At 39.2% G+C, this 14,808-nt stretch overlaps 1 protein-coding gene across 3 annotated transcripts in view; it reads left to right on the top strand.

Annotated features, from left to right (window-relative positions):
• unc5db (unc-5 netrin receptor Db) overlaps window positions 1-14,808 on the top strand; it is a 280,454-nt gene that overhangs the window by 200,018 nt on the left and 65,628 nt on the right. For 2 of the 3 annotated variants that reach the window (XM_041999261.1, XM_041999263.1), the window contains 3 exons: window positions 2,696-2,728; window positions 5,825-6,010; window positions 11,186-11,551. In XM_041999261.1, the coding sequence (XP_041855195.1) occupies window positions 2,696-2,728; window positions 5,825-6,010; window positions 11,186-11,551 (585 nt within the window). The remainder of the gene's footprint in view (window positions 1-2,695; window positions 2,729-5,824; window positions 6,011-11,185; window positions 11,552-14,808) is intronic. The other variant, XM_041999262.1, reaches the window with a different exon arrangement.

The raw sequence follows: 14,808 nt of genomic DNA, 5'->3' as shown, positions 1-14,808 counted from the left end.
TTTTGTTTTACAAACTTCAGCTTCTCTCTGACAGATTTAAAACTTAATGTTTTGCTTTCCTTCTGCTTGTTCTATGAATGATTTTAGCATCCATTTCAAGCTGTCCCTTTTTTGAAAACGTGACCATGTAGCACTTACCCTGTCTGCTCTTAGCACAAGAAGAAATGACAAATTGAAATATCTTTTTTGAAAACAGGAATACCAAAAATAAAAAAGTCTTTATGAGAGCACAGAGAGGAAGGAAGAAAACAAATGTAAAAAGAGTTGCTGAAATTAGGCCGAATATGAATATAATGTGACTAGCAGATCACACCATCTAACAGCATTTAGCATCTGTTTTGGCAGGGTTTCGCTAGCATAGCACTGCCATTAAACTATTCAGTGTTTGGCTTACCATCAGTTTAGATCATTTGTTCCCAACCTGTGATCCCATCCCAACCACAGGGGGTCTCGGAGGCTTTGACTGTTCAGAGCCAGTGTGATAAGGCCATGTCCACACAGACATGAGTTGAAGTGTATTCGCATAAGTTTTTGTCATCACTTGGGTGTTTTGTTCACATGGGACCAGTGTTTAGGGAGCCAGAAAATACAAACTTTGCACCATTTAAATAATGAAACATTTCTGAGAAATGCCACAGTGCAGATAATTTGTCCTTATTTTGTAAAAACAAAAAAGAAAGTAAGACTACATGTTGATATTAACTTAACTTTGGTTTTATCAAAACAAAGGAGTCCACCAGAATGCATCATTTATGGTGAGAAGCAGTTAAAAAAAAGAATAAAACCAAGCATGGCTTCAACATAGGGTGGGCGAGAAAGAACTTAGAAATAACTTGTAAATGTGAACATAACGAAACATCAAAAAGGGGTTATGAGTTCAACATTAAGCCATTAACATTTTGGTAATGTGTGGTAGTGTTCACATTTGGCCAATTTTGGGCTGGAAGGGGCCAAATGTGAACCAAAGGGTGAAACTGCACAGTGACATCTAGAAATTGATTGGACAAAAATATATTTCTTTGATGTTATATAAATGTATTTGATAATGTAACTTTCCAAAAGACCACTAGCACACCAATTCGAGGGAATAAATATATTGCTAGAAAGAAAGCTTGGAACTAGCAACCATTGCAGCCATGGGTGACAGAATACTTCAAGGCATTTCTTCACAACCACATTTTAAAGGCACTATATGAAGCTAGCTGTTGAGTGATTAGCCTCCACCTCTTTCCTCATTTATTTATTTGTTTGTTTGTTTGTTTGTTTATTTATTTAGTCAAACACTTTGTGTGCTTTTTGCATGAAAAGCAATTTGATTTGATTTGATTCTAAGAAACATTTTGAATCTGAAAATGTGCTCTTAAAATTGAGCTGAAGGAAAAATAAGCCAAACAACATATAAACAATATAGCTACATGTCTTAAAATAAGGTCAGCACAACCTCAGACAAATAAACGCACAACATATTACACTGATTTATTATTTATTTAACAAAACATATAGATAAATCTAAATGCAGAAGCTTTGTGTGAAAAACGAAGTCCACCTCAGGATTCTGTTGCTTGTGAAACCTGAATAACTTTGCAGCCGTAACGTAAAGTGGCCCAATGATTTTCTGTGTGAATTACATGTCTTTCATATCTTTTTAGAGGAATATTGGACCACTTGTTCTTATAATGTTGTATCAGTTTGTTAGGATTAACAGGCATTTGTTTTTGCACAGCTCTTATAAAGTTCAGGTCTGAACTTTGGACCACCGCAACACCTGAATTCTTCATTCTGTTGTTGTTGCTGTTGTTGATGTCTTTTGTAGACTTACTGCTGTGTTTGGGATCATTGTCCTGTTGCATACAGTATACAGGGGAGTTCAGTGACTGCAAGGCGTATAGGTCCTGTGGCTGAGGTGTTTGAGCTAATATGCTGTGTTTGGGTTTCACTGCATGTGGTGCTGTGCATTATGACGTCTCCGCTTTGGTCTCTTCTGGAACAAAGACGTTGTTCCAGATTTCCATTTCTGGAAATACTGGCAGCGGTCTTGAAAGTTTCCAACTTGTGAATATCTGTTTTCTTTCCAGTTACTTTGTAAATTATCTTCTAACTTTTCCCAGATTGATTGGAAGCAGCATTTGCTTTTCTAAGATCACTGCTGATGTCTTTCCTCCTTGGCATTTCTTCAACACACACCTGAATCCTGCAGAGCAGTAAACTGCCTAAACTTAAGCTTTTATAGAGCTTCTCACTCTGATGATAATCAACTGTATTCAATTAACAGTACCGGACTCCTGTTGCTCTTTATTTTTATGGAATTGTTAAGGGTCTACTTATTTTTCTGCACACTGCTTCTGCATTTTGACTTCTTTCATTTTTCTTACTAAATAATGGCATGTTGTAATATGTTGTTATTCATCTGAAATTGTATTTTCATCATTCTAAGACCTGCAAAGGTCTACTGAAAGATGCCTTCAAGTATTCAGCACCTCATCACTCTTATATATAGTACAATGAGGACAGTAATGATGGATTTCCAGCCATTCTCAGTTACTGTATATTCTCTGTGAGCACAGTCAGCAGAAGGGCTTTTTTTTAATCAAGGTGCTGAACTTGTGACTTCACTTGTAAGACGCTTCACAGAGGCTCAAACTTTAATCACCTCTTCCTCTCCTCTTTGTCTCATTCTATCTCTCTGTCTTTGCAGATCGAAAGCTGCTACATGATGTAAAACCTCAAAGTGAGTCTTCCTCTGTGGATTTCTTTCATCCTCTACTCCCCCCGCTCCCCCCAAACCTCTCACTTATATCCATTATGCCCTGAATCCTAGCTAGCAAATGATTATTTAGGTTAAAGCTAGAAAAAAAGAGACAAGTGATTTTTTTTTACACTCTCTCAGTAGGCTATACATTGCATTTATTACCACCGTTTAGTTCACCTTGATCAGAGTAACTCCTGTGTTAACCCAGCTCATTATGCATTCATGTCATTATTCAGCGCCTGACTTTTATGACAAGCGTGACATCACAGCTGTGTTTCTACTTTAACCCAGGAGATGTATTGGTTGTGACAAGTGAACATGTGCTGTGCTGTGGAGGATTAATGGGTTGTAATCATTGAAAACGAGCTAATTTGTTCAATTTACAGCGCTGTCCTACCGTTCTGTGGCAGCTTTCAATCACTCGCTGGAGTTGGCTCGGTTAAGTGATTGTCAGGCGCGACCGTAGCCTGAGTGCTTTCATTAGCTTGCCACTTTGATGTAAAAGCTGTGCCTACGACGGTGTTTACAGGCTTTAAGTTACAGCATTGCGTGTAATAACATTGGGTGTATTAAGCTGGAATTCTGCAAGTCGTCCTGGTAGGAATGTTGTACATCAGTTTGCCTCTGACAGTCCTTGTGACAACTACTGAACACTGGCTAGCTTGCATGGTGATAGCATTGCTATCTGACCCAGTGGGTCTAAAGGCAGCTCAACTAATCAACCTCCATGTTAGCACCTTAGGCTATAAGCTGGACCTGGTCAATTGATCCTACAGAGTGTTGTGGTGAACAATGTAGAATAAAGAGACAAAACACTTTCCATCCTTTCTCGGTTCTTGGAGCAGGTGTATCTTCCTGTGGTTGCCCTTGAATGTCTATGCAATAATAAAGTTGTTTTAACTGCTTTATTTCATCTCTTCTTCACTCTCTGTTTGCCTTTATCAATACAACAAAGTCAATGGGCTTATACTGTATGTGTGATGATTAGAAAAACCTTTATTCTTTTTTATGGTAAAGAATCCATAATGAGGAAAAAAAACATGCTGTTAACTGAGCAATATCAAAAGAATATGTTTATATGTATATGCTGTAAATGTCTCTGGGGCATTGATTTATTTCAGAAACAGGATTCATCCATGGCTTGAATTTTTAGATATGCCTTAGATAGATTATATGTCCCTATGTCTTGATAATTTCCATGTACATCAGTATTATAATATGAAGAGCAAGAAATTTTCAACTTGTTCTTTTTTCTTTGTTTTTTCTACCCAACAACTTCAAGCTGTAACAATTCTTCCACATACGTTTTAGACCTGCCGGTATAGATGCTCTCATGTTTTTTGACTGTTACTTGTTTTGATGCTTTGTCAGGTAAAAATAGTGTAAAAAGTACTGTGCAGACATTCTGGGCCACCACTTAATTCTTTATGAATTACCAGAAAAACAGGATATAATTACAATGATTTATTCTGTGTAAAAATCTATGAAAATTTGGTTTATAAGGCAAAAATTGTTTTTTTTTTACAATTCTAAAGAGCTTAAAAGTAAATATTTGGACTGAACGCTCTTAGACAAGCTTTCTTGTAAATTTTTTAAGTAGTCTTCAGGAGTTCTTGGAGAACTTTCCAAAACTCTTCTTTGGATGCTGGCTGCCTTTTGTTCTGTTCTAAATATGATCCCACACTGCTTCAGTAATGTTGAGGTCTGGACTCTGGCGAGGATTCATCTTCCATCAGACTTGTTGCTGCTGGTTTTCAGTTCTTTGGTCTTTTGGCTTACCTCAGCGTTTTTGCCGTGTTTCCTTTCCTTGACCCTTTCACATCATGTGTATCAAATCTGAAACTACTTTATCACTCTGGTAAAAACTTTTGAAAATAAACTGTACATATTAACTTTTTAAAGGAAAACATTTAGATAATTGCCAAATAAAGACTTGAGATAAAAAAAAAAATTGAATTTGCTCCCCATTATTTCTTGGGCCAGGCTTCAAAAGGTTAAAAGCATGACTTCTTGACAGCCACCCTACCATGGAGACCATTTCTTCAGCCAACAGTAGACCAGCTGAAGGTCCAGATGCAACTCCCAGGTCTTGTGTCAGGTCTAAGCTGGAATTTTTCTTAAGGGCTACTGTATTTATGGGCTTATCCAGTTTTCTTTGATTTATTTAAGCACACACATCACACCATGCTGAGATACACCTTGTTGTTTTATCTAATAGCTCTTTGGGGATCAGAAAATAATATTTTATTTCAAGCTGTTATTTTTGGTGTTTTTGAAAATGCAAAGAAATGGATAAAAAGTCTTATTACTAGCAGTCTGTCACAAAGTATTTAGAGATGCCATTTGAACTTGGTTCAAATTGAGTTAGGTGTAATTTTTTTTATACTTTTTACTATTATTTTAAAGTGTGTGTTCAGTGAGTTAAATAAAAAAAAATCCCATATTTTTTGTAAGTGGTCAGGTGCAAGAACTGGACTGAAAATGAGAACTTAGACTTTTAGAAAGTCGGAAGAACTGCGGCTCAAGAGCAGGTTGAAAGATCACAAGAGAGTCTGTCTGCCTGAGAGCAAAATATGAAGACATAAGGGGGGGCTCATGCTTGTACACAGTACTGTAAGTATAAAAAATCAGTGGAGCAGAACAGTGTATATGTTTGTTTCTGCCACACAGTAGTTTTGCTGTTGAATCGTTGCAACTACCCACATGATGCAGCTCAACCGCCTACACTTTAGTGCAGGTGTGTTATGCTGCTAGTAGCTAATATAACTGGTGCTTCATGCAGAACCAAGAAGTGAATTCCAGAGGTCACATAAGTTTTCATTGCCTCCAGGTTTTTCATTGTTTGTAAACATATATGTTCATATTAAATATATTTCCCAACATGTGCATAAAACTGGTTGCCTTTAACACGGATTAATAGTACATTAAAGAGGAATTCAGAAGAATTAAATCAAATTAAAATCATGTTGAATTTAATTTATACAGTCTTTAAATTTTCTTTAAGTTGAGGCAAGCCACTGCTTTAATGCTGGCCTAAATATGAGAATTTAGCTCGTTGTGTGTTTTGTCTTTCAGGTATGGAGAGCTCCAATGATGTGGCGTTGTACTCCGGCCTTGGAGCTGGCATCATCGCCGTGGCAATCCTGGTTGTGGCCGTCATGCTGTACCGGAAGAACCACAGCGAGTATGGCGTGGATGTCATCGACTCCTCAGCTCTCACCGGGGGTTTCCAGTCTTTCAACTTCAAAACTACAAGACAAGGTAAGAGAGAGCTCCATCAGCTGCATGCTGACACAACAGAGCAACCACAAGGCCAAAAGGCAGTGTCATGAAAGACTTTTCTGACAGGACCTGCTCTGTGATTGATGGGATTTGTTTGCATCAAAAGAAAGGCATGCAGCCTCCCTATCTGAGTAGGATTTATGCCTCCATAATCAGTGAAAGGACCTGTCCTTCTATTTTGACAGACCTGCTCCTCTGTTATTTTGCAGCAAGAGATAATCAATCTCTGATAGGCACTGACACCCCCCCCCCCCCTCGAATCTCCCTCCGGACCACACATTTGACTGTCAGGCAACCAATCTCCTCCATCAGATTACACCGGCTAAGCCACTGATGGATAAATGTGAGGGGTATGGAACAGTGAGCATCAATTCAATTTCTGTTATGCACGGCAATAACTTCTGTTGCTTATATGACTGCGGCTGTCCCGGCCAGCCTCACTACAGGCATTCATATTACTCCCGCTGACACTTCTGGGTTACTGCAAGTGATAGCCATGGTGAAGACAGGTGATCCATCCCGCTAGGATCTGCCACCCACTGTCCACACAGTGGCCGCCAGCGGCCCCAAGGCCTAGGGACTTGGTCAAGCTCCTGCAACCATTGTCAGGAGATGGGAAAAATGTGAGGAGCATGGTTGGGGAGGTGGGTGAGGGCTGCGCTCAGCAGGTCATCAATCCTATTTAAATAGGCCAGCTCTCCACACAGCTGCCTGCTGTGCCCTCCACTAGCCACAATCACTCCTTTCCATTTTCCTCTGTAGCAGCCGGGTCCAGGCTCCCTGTGAATGTAGAGCAACTTCTTCCTCCACTGTCCTCATATTGCACAGCAGCCCCATTTTTTTTGAGGAAGCTAACGAGAACTTTTATTTTATCCTATTAGTGTTGCATTTGAATAGGTAGCATCACTCAACTCTTTTCATCAAGTTCTGTACAGGGGAGGGATAAAAACCTTTTCCAGTTATGAGTTTAATTGCATATGTGTGGCCTTCTTGTAACTAATAAGCACCTGAAAGAGAGAGCGAGAAAAAAGATGGGTATTATAAAGAAGTTAGCAGATGCACTCAGATGGATCTCTGCAGCTGGAGTGTGTCAAAGGCAGAGTGCAGACAGAGTCTTGGACCTGACCCTGTCTCTCCACATTTCTTCTCCTTCTGAGTGATTTTTAATCAGAGGCCCAATTCCAAACCCATCCCTCAAGGTATTCAACCTGAAGTACATTTCATTAACTTCTCTCATCTCGCCGCTGCATTCCATTTTCGCAGCCCCGTTCTTAAAGATGCACACTCAGGCGATAATCAGATCATTCTCCACTCGACTGCAGGGGTGAAAATTTAGCGGTGATCGAATGTCAGCGGCAGAGGGCTAATGTCCACTGGGCTGCGGCTGAGACCGAGAGTCGGAGCATTCGCGGAGCCGGTTGTCTGTTTGCTGTCAGTAAAACAAGCGTCCGCACATTCATTTTGCTGGAACATCACCTTTATAGCAATTACCTCCCCCATCATAGGTGCTGACTCTTTGTATCTCTGATGAATCCAGCTTCAGTCAGGGGGAATGGCAGCCTAGTATCTGTCACAGACTGAAATCCTGCAATGATGTTGGTAAAGTATACTTAACTAAACTACTCACTGTTAGCTTGAGATAGTTTTGAGTTTTTTTTACTGACTAATATGAATGTAAGTCACATTAAAACAAGGTTGTAAGCTATTGATGTTTTGGTCCCTATTAGGGTTTTCACGATACATTGATCTGCTTTGACACATCGATTCAATGATCAATTATCCAATAGCACTGAACCAAACTGAAACTATCAATCAAACCTTAAAAGAACAAATGGAATTGTTTACTTTTTGCTTTGTTCTCACAAGCTATTTTTTTTACTTCAGTTTAATAAAGAAATGATAATATCCAAACGTGTGGTGGGTAGCTATAATGAATTAATATATCATACCGTAACCAAAGCTGTGACAAGTCACATCTGAAAAAACAAGAAGGAGATATCTTCCTGACATTTAAATACCAGAATTATTTAATCTTGTTTCACCCCCAAAAACTGAACCTAAAGCAGCAATAAGTGTAAAATAGGATGTAACAATGTTAGTTTTCTTTTTTTGCTACAGATGTTTCTGAAGGGCTTTTAGATTTTGAGTAACAGTGTTTTCAGATAGACACCATTCTGTTTCCAGCTCAGTCTCAGAATCTTGGTGCTTTTTGGTGAACCGGCCCGTGTTCACACCAGTTTAACTGGAACCAAAGTGGGCAGTATTTACTCTGCAGAAGTAAACATAAACATTTTGGAGATTTGGTCCTAAAATTTGATTAAGTCATCAAGCTCCATTATAACCTATGGTTTCCCAAATATAAACTATATATGCAGCTAGCCTAGCAAATTTAGAAAAATTTTAGGACCTGACAACACAGTGGTATTCAGGTTTTCAGCTTAATGAATTATTCCAGGATTTGATCTACATAACTTAGCCTATGTGAGCTTTATTTTGAATGAGTGGTCTATGGACAACCTCCTGGAAGGTAGTACTCGGTCAGCTTATTTTTCTTGGTTTTCACTGCTGTGGTGGCTGTCAAGTAGCTAGAAAGATGGACATTTGGTGTCACGTCCAGCTCCATTTTTGCCCAAGTCATTTTACTGTTCTAGCTTCCTTGTTTGCTTAGTTAAAGGGGTAGCTCACCCAAAAAATTTGTTTTTTGAACTGTAAATACAGTATTACGTAATGGTGCTGAAAACCACCTATACTGTTGATAAAATTAGTATTTTTTTTTTTTCATTTGTTAAAAAACTGGATTTTGTGGGTAAAAAACATGGCTTATAACGCCTTCTACAGGGTAAAACCAGGTTTTGTTTTTCATGATGTAAAGCCGTACTGGTATTTCTCTACGCCACGAGAAAGTTTAAAAACCTCACAGCCACTCCATCCAGATGCAGATAGACGGATCCTCACTTTGCAGGAATAGAAAACCACGCCCACCACCGCAGATGGGAACTTATATGGTGTGAATTTGCTAGTTTCAGACTTCTATTCTTTCTAAGAGTTTCTGATGAAATATTCCTGCAATGGGATGGAGTTGTGCTTTTGAGGGGTATAGAAGTAACACCGGGCTTTATTTGTATCCTTGATCCTCATCTGGCGACAGACAGCAGCTCAAATCGTAGTATCAGTAACTTACAGCAGCACCTTCTGCAGCTGCTACAATTTGCTGTGAGTCACCATAGCTTTCCAGAGCTGCTGGAGCTGCTGATAGGCCAGCATAACAGCGCTAACGGCTCAGACTGATACGGTTCAGGACCACCTTGTTCATGTGTAGCTGAGGAGACTCAGGAGGGAAAAGTCTTCCACCTCAAAGACTGCTCTGTGATGTTTTGTGAATCTCACTTTCCATCTTTCTAGTGGCAGCTGAGCTGCTGTCTGTCAATTATTTCTGCCCGTGTATCCCGACCCGCCCACTCTCTGCTCCCTGATCACCCCAACCCTTGCAGTTTCAGGTATTTTTCACATTTGGCAGTGGGTGGACTTACGCAAAAAGTAGGGGGTGTAGTTACACTTTAAGCTTATTTATTATGTGGTCTGGCATTCAGAAACATAATAAATATTACAGCGTTCAGGTGAATCCAACATTTTGCCCACTGACGGCATCATGGTTCACAAAGAAGAACCACAATTTTCTGGTTTCAGTTAAAAAACAACTTTTCTGGTTCCAAACATTTTTTATTTTTTATTTATTTATTTTTTTCCCCCAGTCTGAATAGTTTAAAATCAGTTTTGGGAAGTACCAACAGTACACAGTCCAGAAAGTGTCAAGTCCTGGAACCAAGTACAATTTTGCAGAAAATAATAATATTATTAATAAAAGAACAAAAATTTGTGTATTTTCAGTGTTTATTTTTAGTTAAAAAGTGTCAGCATCTTCCCTTTGCCACAGTTTAGTTGTCATATTCCCATGCAATGGTAAATCATAACCACAACTTAATGACTTTATCCCTACAAATTAGCAACATATTGCCACTCAGTATTATTTTACGTACTCATGTCATCACAGTGCAATTAAATAAAATGTAAGCATATAATCCAAATTTTAATATAAGAGCTCAGTTGGGAGGAAAATTGGGAGGAAAAAAAACCAACACTTCTACAAGCTCATCACAGATCTCACCCTCTGTAATTAATGATTTCACTAAAAATAAAACAACATTAGCCCCCTGCCATGCACCCCTCGCCAGGCAGCAGCTGGGCAGCAAGGACTCTGTGACTTCGCCGTTATCTTGGCACGGCTGCTAGATCGATGCAGCGCGCTGCTTGCTCTGTTTGGCACAGCCACTACATTTAATGGCCACAGATGAAGACTCACCATTCCCGCTCCACCAACACACGTACACACACACACACACACACACACACTGAGAGCTCAAGGACTCCCCTCATTTACAGAGCAGACCTCTTCTGGCCCTCGTGCCTCTCCTTCAGGAGGACGACTGGCCGTCCACAGGAGCTGACTCCAGCAGATGAATTATGGAGATCAAGCTGTGTGTGTGCTTGGTAATTAAATCTAACGCCCTGACCGTGGCTTCCAGCCCTGAACCTTCTGTCCAGGCTGTGGTCTGCATTACCTCTGATGCACCAGTCACCTGCCTGGGCATGTTGTTTTAATCGTGATGCAGCTGCAGAGCCCCCAGATGTGGATTGTAAACCTACTTACCTGATAGCGTAAAAGCATTTGCTGAATCTTAAATCCACTTCTTCCTGTACACAGTCCTGTTGAAAATAATCACTTATACTGTGCTGCACACAAAAAGCTTCTGATTTGAATCTTTAATCCATGCAGAGTGGCAGGTTTTCCTTCCTCTTTTATCACGTTCCTGTCAGAAAAACACGCAAATTCTTTACATGTTTTCCAGCTTTTTACCATAATGAAATGATTATTTTTGCTTTGCCTAATCAAAAAATATGAAATAGTTCATGCTTGATCTTGTTTGGCTGTATCTGGGACACCAGTGAATTTCATTATCTTACATGAGAGCTGTTAAGGAAACACAGCGGCAGGGCTTTGAGGCATTAATTAAATGAGTCCCCTGCTTGTTAAGCTCCCCTTCAAGCAGGGCTTTTAGGTGACTATGTTGCTGTGTTATCTCTCCATCTCTTCAGGCAACCCGCTGCTTCTCAACTCCTCCATGCAACCTGACTTAACAGTGGGACGGACGTACAGCACTCCCCTCTGCTTCCATGACAGCGCGGACAAAGAGCTCTTTGACCCCCTGCCTGACATCAAGGTCAAAGTTCAGAGCTCCTTCATGGTTTCGCTGGGTGTGGCCGAGCGTGCCGAGTTCCATGCCAAAGCTCCTGCCGAGACCTTCCCGCGAGACCTGAGCCGCGACTACTGCAGCAGCTCAATGGACAGGCGCAAGAAAGGCCTGTTCACACTCAATGGACCCCTCAGTGCCAGCAAAGAGCGGCTGAGGACAGACGGTGTGTTTGGACACCCTGGAGGGCGGCTAGTGGTACCAAACACAGGTGAGCTTCACTAGAAGCAGATGAAATTGTTGGCTGGAAAAAACAGTCTTTGTGTTGGTAATCAAAAGCAGTCCTACGCAGTTCACTCTGTTTCCATAATGACAGGCTGTAGTAACTTCTCATTACTGGGGCTTTCGTGAGCCTGAGTCGCGAATTAGGTGCAGCCTTCACAAAGAAGCATCCTCCACTGGCTTTTTTTTTTTTTTATTCTGCTAGTTGTCCTAAACTGTGCTGGGTGGTAATCATGAAAGCGCTCTCTGCCTCTGATGTATTTCATGGGAGAACACAAAAAGAATAAAAACTGCTGCTGTCACTTGATTCATTGCAAATTAATCCCAAGGTTTTATTAAATCTACAAACCTAAATAAAAAAATGGGACTTTGTTTAACATGTCATTTAAAACAAAATCTAATTATTTACAGATGTCATAAACCCGTATTTTATTCCCAATAGATCTCATAAACAACATACTGAAACATTTTACAATTTCATGGAAATATTAGCTCATTTTGAGCAAACAGATCTTTAAAAAAAGGCTAATTTTTCCAAATTTAAAAACAGCTGGGGTAGCATTTGTAAACTAATTAGATTAATGGGTAATGTGACTGGGATTAAAGCAAACGTATCTCAGAGGTAAAGGTGAGTAGAGGTTCACCAATCTGAGACAAACTGTATCTAAAATTTAGGAAACAATTTCAGAAAAATGTTTCCCAACATAAAATTTACTACTTAATAATTTATTACTTTTTTACTTCTTCTTCCAGCACAAACCAGTTACATCTACTTTTGTTTAGGTTCAGACTTTTTTTGCGTCGTGCTCTGCATCATCCACCAGCCACTGGATTGCATTAGTGAGGAACATTATTGTGGGTTCTTCTAAACAGTATTTAGATATCACTACATTTTTTACCCGTAAAACAAATATGTTAGCCTAACACATTAGAGTGAGAAAAACTACAACATACAACAACTACACATCATAGCCTGCATGTATTTCATCCAGTCTGTTCACAGGCTCAGCTTGGCTGAGATCATGCACACTCCATCTAGCTAGCACATGAGCACGAGGGGAGACAAGATAAAAACTGAAATAAAATTATTATCATAATGTGTTGATGGGACAACAAAAACCTTTTCTTTTGATCCACATTCATAGAATAATTTGGAAAAATATATGTTGTTAAAGTGATTTTTCAACTCTGACTTCTTCTTGAGCTGCATACATATAGTCAGTTCAGGCACCCCTACAGTCACCTATCCCCAGAGATTAAAATGTGTTTTGTAATGTGGAGACACTCTATGGTACCAGGGCGGCAATGAGTGCACTTTGTTTATGTGCCCAGTGTAAAATCTGTCTGTAACCTCACTAATTTTATATGCTTATAAACTATAATGGTAGTATTTTCACTAAGCAGAGAATAATAACATGAAGAAATATTAAAATTTATATTAAGCTGTTTCAGCACAACTTCAGCAAACATTTTAAAGCCTTTCCTTTTCTTTTTTTTTAAACTCAATTCTCACTTAATATTTTTAATAAAATAAACCCTTTAAACTCTAGTAGATTGCTGGTGCCCTGAATGCTATCCCTCATGTTGTCAACAGTTTCTTAGGAACACTAGTGTGTAACTGTGTGGGATAAATTGTGATGGATAGTTTACCCTTTAGGTGATCTACAGAGGTTTTCCAGACATTTATATCCCATCCAGGAGGTTTCCAGTCCAACTGCAAAATGTGGTGTTTCTTCAGAGACTCTTCATGTTCAGTTTATTTCAGACCGATCACTTCTTTACCAACAACATACAGAGCCATCTAGCAGTAAATTTATACCAATCGACACGTCCGAAAAGGGGTAGGAAGAAGTCAACTGCTATCAACTTTCAACTCTTTATGCTAAATTCACAATGAGAGATTCATTATTATCCCATTATTTATCACATTTTCATGATAATAAAAAGATTGCTATCACTACTATGTGGCTAAGAGACCTCTATCCTGATGTGAAAATTGTTATTAAGCCACTTCCTGTCAAACCTTTGACCAGTCAGAGAGCTAAAATTGGCAGCAATGTCCAATCAGCAGCAGCCAAAGATCAACAAATGAACTGAAATGTATATGTCTGTCAGAAAAGAGTAAAGTGAATGGTCCTCTATGGCTGAAATAAAATGAAAAACCCATTTTTCACATGCAGATGAACCAAAATCAAGCTGGGATTAGTCGTAGGTCAGTAGCAGCATGAATAACTGTTAATAGGAAAAAAAAGTGTAAACATGTAATATGTATTTTATATAACGAAATTTCTGCTGTGTGTTTGTTTCAATGCAGATAATTTATCCGAATGAAAGCCAAGACTTGAGCGAATGAAAAGGCTTTGTCACTGCTGTTCTCTGTGTTATTTCTACACAGTATTGTTAGTAATAAATCCTGTTTGGTTGCATTGGTTGGCCTTTATGGTGCTAAATATAATGATACGTTCATTTGACATCATTTTATCCTCATAATCTGACAGCTCAGGCTGTGGGATTAAACTGGTCAACGTTCTACATGTACGTTTACATAAAAAAAGCAAGCAAACCAAAGTTAAATAAATGTCAACATTTTTTAAGGGTTAAATCTAGTAAAACTGAAAAACAAAAAGGAAGTAAAGGACATACATAGATATAGGATTCATGATCTATTTGACAATGCCAGCTTAAATGTTGAATTTAATTGTAATAAAATTCTAATTTATTTCCATCTTAGCTCAAAATTGCTCATGTTCTCACACATCATCAGCCATTTTGTTACACATGGACTCCAGGGAGACAAGGGGACGTTTAACAGATTTATTAACAGGATGGGATATTGCAGATACACATACAATTACCGACAGGGACGTGAGGGATCTGGAGACGGAACGGGAGTGAGTCCTTGAGGTGTGTGGTTTAAGGTCCGACAATGAGAGACTGAACTGGTGGGGTATATAAAGGACTGGGGAACAAAGGAAGACAGGTGTGGCAGGTTGACTAGATTACGATGAGCGGATCAGGAACAGGTGTGGAGGATCAGGGGAGTGCTGGAGAATCAGGGGAGTGGCAGGACAGATTGTAACACATTTACTGTCATTTAGCCAAAGACTTAATTTAAGAACATACAATTCATAATATGGAAAGAATAATTCCCTAAAGTTAAAATCAGGTTTTAACAATATAGTATCATGTATATTGTATTATATAATATTGTATATAATACTGTATCATGTATATCACTCATTATGA

Source organism: Melanotaenia boesemani, chromosome 11 (assembly GCF_017639745.1).
Source record: "Melanotaenia boesemani isolate fMelBoe1 chromosome 11, fMelBoe1.pri, whole genome shotgun sequence".
Classification (NCBI taxonomy): Eukaryota; Metazoa; Chordata; class Actinopteri; order Atheriniformes; family Melanotaeniidae; genus Melanotaenia; species Melanotaenia boesemani.
The sequence above is the reverse complement of the archived record's forward strand: the minus strand, read 5'-3'. Positions and strand labels throughout refer to the sequence as shown.